Raw genomic sequence first — 8,279 nt, forward strand, 5'->3', positions numbered from 1 at the left:
GAGGGAGAGGAGGGAGTGATCCTGAGGAGGAGGAGGAGGAGATGGCGGTGAATGGCTCCCGCGGAGCTTCTCCATGCTCCGGTGGCAGCGGCTCACAAAGAGCAGCGGGGAGGAATGGTCGGCGGATGGGGCAGAGCCCCGGGTGCTGGGACTGCTGCTCCCAGATAGCACAGCTCGGAGAGATCTGCACTCATCCTCCTTCCCAGGCAGGAGGAGTGCCCGAGGGAAGGCTCTGTCCTTGCATCCCGAATGTTGGAGTAAACTTTTTTTTGACGTTTTAGCTTTGTCGCACACCGCCTTGATCCTTCTGCTGATCTTGCAGGGGGGTACGGCTGGGGCTGACGGTTTGCGTCTTGCAGCCTCCTTCCAACGTGTTTTAGGGCGGGTTTGCAGGGGGCAGGTGATGAGAAGAGCTCTGGGAGAGGCTCCGCTCTCCGACAACGCCGGGCTGCTCCGCTGACAGCTTTGCAGGTTGCAGGGGGGGTGAATTATAACCCCTTGTGCGTTTCTCCCCTCCAGGTTAACGGAGCCATGAAGCCTCCACGGAGCCCCCGACCCTGAGCCGTGCACCGCAGCTCCTGCAGACAGCATGAGGCTGCTCCGCCGCCGCTACAGCCCGCTGAAGGTGGCCCTGGTGGGCGCCGTCTTCCTCCTCTTCCTCTTCATCCTACAGAGGGACGTCGGGGACGGCGACCCGCGCGAGGAGCCCTGGTTGAAGAACATCGTCGATGGGAAGGACCAGGTCATCGACCTGATGCTGGGCGCCGTGCACAACCTCCGCGACTCCATGCCCAAGCTGCAGATCGGGGCCCCGGTGCCCCCGGAGGAGCCGCCCCGCAGCGCCCGCTCCTGTCCTCCCGGCTTCTACACGGCAGCAGAGCTGCGCCCGCTGCTGGAGCGACCCCCCCAGGACCCCTCCGGCCCCGGGGCTGATGGCAAAGCCTTCAAGAAGGAGCAGTGGACGGCAGAGGAGAGCAAGGAGAAGGAGCGAGGCTACGAGAAGCACTGCTTCAACGCCTTCGCCAGTGACCGCATCTCCCTGCAGCGTGCGCTGGGACCCGACAGCCGCCCTCCGGAGTAAGAGCCCCCTCCTCCCAAAAGTGTGCCGACCTCCTCGGCTCCGTTCAGGCGAAGTTATGAGGAAATCAAAGCAGAGTTGGGCCTGCAGCTGCTCGCCCTCGCTCCATGCCCTCGCTCTGCGGCAGCATATTGCAGGAGCTCCATGCACTCTCCATGCAGCAGCCCAGCAAGGGAGCTTCACAACTTTGCAGCAGCATATTGCAGGAGCTCTGTGGATGCTTTACGCAGCAGCCTGGTGCAAGAGCTCCGTGCCGCTCCCCATTGCATGAGATCCATGACTTTGCTCTCTAGCTGCCCATTGCATGAGCTCCATGCACTCTCTGTGCAGCTGCCCACCGCAGGAGCTCCGTGCCCTCGCTCTGCAACAGCAGATTGCAGGAGCTCCGTGCACTCTCCGTGCAGCTCCCTGTTGCAGGAGCTCCATGACCTCGTGCTGCAGCAGCCCCATGCACCACCAGATGCATCAGCCCATCAAAGAGGCTGCAAATCACTTTTTGGGGGGCCTGGCACCTTGGGAATACCAAATTTCTCCTTGATTTCTGTCTGCTTTATGCTTGATTTGTAATTGCAGCGGGTGAAATGGCACAGCAGCTCTTTGTGTACCTGCTCCAGGCTCCAGCATCTCCCCCTCTCCCCTCCTTTCTTCCAGCCCAGCCCTAAGCTGACTTTTTCTTTTCTTAGCGGAGTGGAACAGCCCCAGGCAGGGGGTGAAGGAAGCGGCTTCAGCACCGCCCGCCCGGATTAGAGTGTGCCCCCAACCCCTGCCTGGTCAGGGGTGGGTTTAGGGGGGGGATCCTGGAGAAAAAAAAGCTCTGAATAGGAGGGAGAAGCCGCGCCGGCCGGCGATTATCCGTGCCTAGCAGGTGTAGCGGTCACAATGGGGGAACACCGGGTCGGGGTGGGATGGGAATGTCATTCACTGGACCGGAGGCGACGGGGGCAAAGGGAGGGGGAGAAAAAGAGGTAAACCCAATGGAAATCAAAGAGGCAGAGCTGCGGGGCTGCCGGTGCCGCTGCCCCCGTGCGGAACGCCGCGGTGGGGGACGACAGCGTTTTGTTCCGGCACGCCAACCCCGCTGCTTCTTCATGCCTGGTGCATAGCCGCGATAAATTCTGCTTTTTCTTCCCTTTTATGTTTTTTTTTTTATTATTATTATTTTATCCTCCTCTCCCCTAGGTGCATCGACCAGAAGTTCAAGCGCTGCCCGCCCCTCCCCACCACCAGCGTCGTCATCGTGTTCCACAACGAAGCGTGGTCCACGCTGCTGCGCACGGTGTACAGCGTCCTGCACGCCTCGCCTGCTGCACTGCTCAGGGAGATCATCCTGGTGGACGACGCCAGCACGGACGGTGTGTGGGGCTGTTATGGGGCTTTTATGGGGCTGCAGGATAGGGCGCAAAACGCTCCTGGGCTTTTCTGAATCGTCTCCTACTGCCCTGAGCGCCGTTGGGTCTTTTATTCCATCTAGATGAAGCCCAGGTGCTCATCCCACATAATACCTCGTTACATGGCTCGCTAATGAGTTCCACCCAAAGCAAATGAAGGGCACGGTGAGGTGTTGGGAGATTAGCAGACTTTACCCTCGTGCTCTGCTTCCACCTCCCAAGATGCGTAAAGCAGCGTGTGCTGCACCTGGAAAATAAAGGGATTTCTGCACCTGAAGCATCTCCTGGGGCAGAGCGATGCTTTGCTCAGCGTGCAGCATCCCAGGGAGAGGTGTGGTGGTGCTTTCTCACACAGCACTCTGCTCTCTGCTGGGTTTTCTGCCCTGAGCACTGCTCATCCCTGTGCACTCAGGGTGCGGGTTGACCCAGGTGGCAGTTCCCATTCTGCCCCAGTGAGATCCGGGTTGTGCTTTGGCCAAGAAGTTGTGGTCTGGCTGTGTGCAGGCATGGGCGGGGCAGGAGATGCTAGGAGAAATCCTTGGAAAAGCCAAGTGTGGAGCCAGGAACTTTGTGATGGGGACACGGGTTGGGTGCCCCTGAGATTTTGGGTCTCTTCTGGGGTGTCCAGCTCTCTGCTGAACACTTGGGGTATCCCTTCCCAAACCCCTCCTTTGGTTAGGTGAATCTGCTCCAAACCCGAGCCCAGGACAGCCCTCCTCATCCATTCCTCAGTGATGAAATTCTGTGTAGTTGTAATTGCACTTGAACCACAGAGCCAAGAGCCCTTTTCCCCCCATCGCTCCTTGATGGGGGCAAAATGCAAGGAGGGGTGGGGGCAACAAAATTGCAAACTTCATTTGGGCACGGCGGGGTTTGGTTGGTGGTTGGACTGGATGACCTTTGAGGTCTTTTCCAACCATTATGATTCTATTTAGGAACGTGATTTAGTGGACGCAGTGGGGATGGGCTGATGGTTGGATTTGGGTGGTCATAAAGGTCTTTTCCAACCCCACTGATTCTTTTTTTAGCAATCAAAAACCTCTCAGGCTGGGGGAATGGGGAGGACTTGTGTCACCCCCACTTATTGCAGGATGCAGATGGGAACAGGGACGCCCCTTCCCTCGCTGTGGGGACCCCGATGTGCTGATGGGGGGTGAGGAGCAGGGGCTGAGCTCACCGTGAGGCTGTCCGCCCTCTTCTGTTCCCCCAGAATATCTGAAGGACGAGTTGGATCGCTATGTGAAGCAGCTGCAGATTGTGCGGGTGGTGCGGCAGGCGGAGAGGAAGGGGCTGATCACAGCCCGGTTGCTGGGAGCCAGCGTGGCGAGCGGCGAGGTGCTCACCTTCCTGGATGCACACTGTGAGTGTCCACCTCCCCACCACCCTCTGGGTGCCCCTGGGGTCGGGATGCAGCCCCCAGTCCTGGCGCATCCGATTGAAGCGATGCTGGTGAGGTCAGTTCACCCTTCCCTGTGTTCCAGGTGAGTGCTTCCATGGGTGGTTGGAGCCCCTGCTGTCCCGCATCGCCGAGGAGCCCACAGCCGTTGTCAGCCCTGACATCACCACCATAGACCTCAACACCTTCGAGTTCTCCAAGCCAGTGCAGTATGGAAAGCAGCACAGCCGGGGCAATTTCGACTGGAGTCTCACTTTTGGATGGGAGGTCGTGCCACCCCGTGAGAGGCAGAGGAGGAAGGACGAGACTGTCCCCATCAAGTAAGCCTGGGCATGGAGTGTTCCATCCTCCCTGTGCCAATGTAGAGCCCTACACCTGGGGAGGAACAACTGCACATACCAGTGCAGGTCAAGAGCTAAGCTGCTGGAAAGGAGCTCTGCAGAGAAGGACCTTGGGGTCCTGACTGGCCAACAGGGTGACCATGAGTGAGCAGTCTGCCCTGGTGGCCAAGATGGCCAGTGGTGTTCTCCTTGACCAAGGGTTGACAAACAGAGTGACCATGAGCTAGCAGTGTGCCCCTGTGGCCGAGAACACCAATGGTGTCCTGGTTGACTGATGGTTGGCCAACAGTTGGCCAGTGGTTGACCAAAAGCTGACCACGAGCCAGAAGTGTGCCCTGGTGGCCTAGAGGGCCAATGGTTCCCTGTGGGACACTGCACAGAGCATGGCCAGCAGGGTGAAGGAGGTGCTCCCTGCTCTGCTCTGTACTGGGGAGACCCCATCTGGAGCGCTGGACCCAGTTCAAGCAGTCAGGGAACTGTTGGGCGAGCCCCCCATGGAGGGTCCAGAGATGGTGGGGGCCTGGAGCTGTCATTTTTCTTGCTGCTTTGTGATTTTTTACATTCCCAACAGTTTCCCCATGGGTTCTGGGGCTAGGAGCTCCCTGGCAGCTGATGCTTGGGCAGGAGGGAAATCTCAGCGTAGGTTCAGTGAATCTACAGATACAAATGAAGGAAAGCACTCCTCAGTTGCTTCCAGATCCAGATAAATCTCAGTTCTTGCAAAGCCTCTCATAAACCCAATTTTGCAAGCAGAGAAGCCCCCAGCACCAAAGCACACTGCCTTGTTTGCAGGCTACAGCGGGTGAGCACAGCTGCAGAGCTCCCTACTCCCCATGGGGTGAACAATGCAGCAAAAACAAACCCTTTGCTGGCTGTGCTGGGGCTGTTTGCAGCAGGTTTGCAGCAGGTTTGCAGCAGGTTTGCAGCAGGTTTGCAGCAGGTTTGCAGCAGGTTTGCAGCAGGTTTGCAGCAGGTTTGCTGCAGGTTTGCTGCAGGTTTGCTGCAGGTTTGCAGCAGGTTTGCAGCAGGTTTGCAGCAGGTTTGCAGCAGGTTTGCAGCAGGTTTGCTGCAGGTTTGCTGCAGGTTTGCTGCAGGTTTGCTGCAGGTTTGCTGCATTGCCTGCAGGCAGCAAGCTGAGCCCACAGTGAGCAGGCAGAGACACCAGCAGGTGCAGGAAGGATGCTTGAGGGGTTGGTTGGTGCCCCCCAAAGTCGATTGGTTGTTCATCCCACAATTTCTCCATGCAGCTGATGGTGAAGCTGTGGAAACACCAACAGTGCCACGGTGCTGTGCGTTGCAGGAGGTGAAGGTGATGGAAAGCATCCGGAAAAATGGGCTTTCTCCTACGAAAAATAAAATAAAAATTAAAAATAATAATAATATAACTGCGCACTGACAGCCTTGGCTCTGGGAGCCCAGTGTCCACACTTTGGCAGTGGGGTTCCTCCAGCTGCTGAGCCCCTCAGCCGTGTGGGGATACCTGACACTGTGTTTGGCTGCAGCTGCATCCTGTCCAGCAGGACTGGCTTTGTGCAGAGGGCACCTGGGAGACGTCCTGGCCCCAATAAAGGTCCCTTTCTCTGTCAGCTGTGCTGGCTCTCAGCAGCGTCTCATCTCTCCCCGCTCCTCTCTGCAGGAACGTGGCTGCTCAGCGAGCTCCTTTTTGTCCTCATATTATTATTTTTTTTTTTTCTCCCCCTTGAATAAAAGCAAGTTTCTGTTCCAGCCTCCGTCTTCTAAAGATCAGATGGAACAGATTAGAAAAGCCAGAGGAGTGAATGGGGTGCCTGGTCACCGAGCTAATCTCTGCCTTTCTTTGCTGCGATAGGTTTTCTGTAATCAAATCCACCGTGCTTTGCTCTGGATCCTGAGGCAACAGAGTGAGGCCCCTCGGTGCCGTGCCGCCCTGTGTTCCTGCTGTCCCCTCCTGGCAGTGGCTCCGTCCCCGTGGTGCCCCTCTGCTATGGCCATGGGAGCATGGACCACACCTGGGGCTGGCACGCACCTGGTTGAGAGGATGCTGCTGCCCAGTGCCACCCTCTGTGATGTCCCCCCGAAATTCAGATCTGCGTTTTGGTGTTTTCTTAACCTGTTCTGCAGATGGAGGCCCTCCAGCCTTATGTTTTCTCCCCTATCCTGTAGGTCCCCGACCTTCGCCGGTGGTCTCTTTGCCATCTCCAGGTCATACTTTGAGCACATCGGTTCCTACGACGACCAGATGGAGATCTGGGGGGGAGAGAACGTGGAAATGTCTTTCAGGGTGAGGCCGAGGGGGCACGGCATTCAGAGCACTGCTTTGGGGGACGTCCTCAATCCCGGGGCTGCTCAGCCCCCACGTCTCATCTCCGCAGGTCTGGCAGTGTGGGGGTCAGCTGGAGATCATCCCCTGCTCTGTTGTGGGCCACGTCTTCCGCTCCAAGAGCCCCCACACCTTCCCCAAGGGCACGCAGGTCATCTCCAGGAACCAGGTCCGCTTGGCTGAGGTCTGGATGGATGATTACAAGGAGATCTTCTACAGGAGGAACCAACAGGCTGCACAGATGGCCAGAGAGGTACCTGCACCCCAGCGGTGGTCTCACTGTCATAGAATCCTTGGGAGGGAAGGGACCTTGAAGAGTGTAGAATTGTAGGATGGTTAAGTTGGAAGAGTCCCTGACAGTCACTGAACCTTGGGATGGTTGGGTTGGAAGGGTTCATAAAGGTCACAAAGCCACATGTTGGTTGGACTGAGAGAGAATTTGAAGATCACTGAACCATAGGACGGTTGGTTTGGAAGGGTCATGAAAGGTTACGGAACCACAGAATATTGGAATGGTTGGGTTGGGAGGATCCTGAAAGGTCAGAGAGCCGTGGGATGAGTGGGTTGGAAGGGTCCTGAAAGGTCGTAGAGCCACGGGATGGTTGGGCTGGGAGGGTCCTGAAAGGGCAGGGAGCCGTGGGATGGTTGGGTTGGGAGGGTCCTGGAAGGTCAGGGAGCCGTGGGATGGTTGGGTTGGGAGGGTCCTGAAAGGGCAGGGAGCCGAGGGATGGTTGGGTTGGGAGGGTCCTGAAAGGGCAGGGAGCCGTGGGATGGTTGGGTTGGGAGGGTCCTGAAAGCTCAGCCAGCTCCAGCCCCTCCTGTGGGATCCTGGGTCTGAGCTCCTGCCCAGAGCTTGGGTCTGATCAACAGGAGGTGCAAAAGCTCTGCAGACTCAGCTTAGAGCAATGAAATCAAACGTGGATGGGAAAACACAACTAAAAAAAATAAATCCTTTGGGCCATAATGCTTTCTAGCCATGTTTTTTTTAACTTTGCCAGCGTGTTTTGCCACAGCTCAGCTTTGCTCTGGTGCCCACTGGGGTCCTGCAATGGGTGGGAGGACGGAACTTTTGGGGGGAGGACAGCATTGGAGGGGGGTGAGGGGCTGGAGGGGGGATTTCCTGCTGGCTCTGGAGATCAGTTTAATTTTCTCACGTGACTTTGCCGATAGAAGACGTATGGTGACATTACAGAACGGCGCAGGCTGAGGGAGCGGCTGCACTGCAAGAACTTCACCTGGTACCTGCAGAACATCTACCCCGAGATGTTCGTCCCCGACCTCAACCCCACCTTCTACGGAGCAGTAAGTGCAGGAACGCGACGACCTCAATGAGGGCGCAAAAAAAAACAAAGAAAAAGCCTTTTTTTTTTGCTTCAGCTGGGAGCTGGAATCCAGCAGAGCTGGTTCGGGGCCCCCGGGGATGTTGTGTGGCCTCAGTGGGGAGGAAGAGCCGAACGCTTCCCGCAGCTCCGTGCCATCACTGGGCGCAGATGGGTGCGCTGGCGGCCAACCCTGGGTGCCGTTCTGATGCGGGTGCTGACGTGTCCCAGGGCTCAGCGCCGCCTCTCCACCCGCTTCTATTTCCCTGGTCTTTCATTTCCTCAACCTTTGCTCACCTCCCGTCCCGGGGAGGCGTTGGTCCGGGCGTTCCTCACCACGTCCTGGGAAGGACGGAGACCCGGAGCCTCAGCCCAGCGCCAGGGCTGAGATCCGACGGCCGCCCCAGGGCTCAGCAAACCTTTCCTTTCTTTGTTTTTCGGGTTTGTCTTTTTTTTTT

The 8,279-nt window shown here is 57.4% G+C and overlaps 1 protein-coding gene across 4 annotated transcripts in view; it reads left to right on the forward strand.

The window, feature by feature from the left end:
• GALNT6 (polypeptide N-acetylgalactosaminyltransferase 6) overlaps positions 1 to 7,849 on the forward strand; it is a 16,179-nt gene extending 8,330 nt beyond the window's left edge. For 3 of the 4 annotated variants that reach the window (XM_019615023.2, XM_031553217.1, XM_019615021.2), the window contains exons 2-8: positions 520 to 1,077; positions 2,258 to 2,430; positions 3,677 to 3,826; positions 3,948 to 4,182; positions 6,346 to 6,463; positions 6,555 to 6,755; positions 7,673 to 7,849. In XM_019615023.2, coding sequence (XP_019470568.1) covers positions 590 to 1,077; positions 2,258 to 2,430; positions 3,677 to 3,826; positions 3,948 to 4,182; positions 6,346 to 6,463; positions 6,555 to 6,755; positions 7,673 to 7,834 — 1,527 coding nt within the window. In that variant the 5' untranslated portion in view covers positions 520 to 589 and the 3' untranslated portion in view covers positions 7,835 to 7,849. The remainder of the gene's footprint in view (positions 1 to 519; positions 1,078 to 2,257; positions 2,431 to 3,676; positions 3,827 to 3,947; positions 4,183 to 6,345; positions 6,464 to 6,554; positions 6,756 to 7,672) is intronic. The other variant, XM_019615024.2, reaches the window with a different exon arrangement.
• The last annotated feature ends 430 nt before the right edge of the window (positions 7,850 to 8,279 follow it).

The sequence above is a fragment of the Meleagris gallopavo genome, chromosome 4 (genome assembly GCF_000146605.3).
Source record: "Meleagris gallopavo isolate NT-WF06-2002-E0010 breed Aviagen turkey brand Nicholas breeding stock chromosome 4, Turkey_5.1, whole genome shotgun sequence".
NCBI lineage: Eukaryota > Metazoa > Chordata > Aves > Galliformes > Phasianidae > Meleagris > Meleagris gallopavo.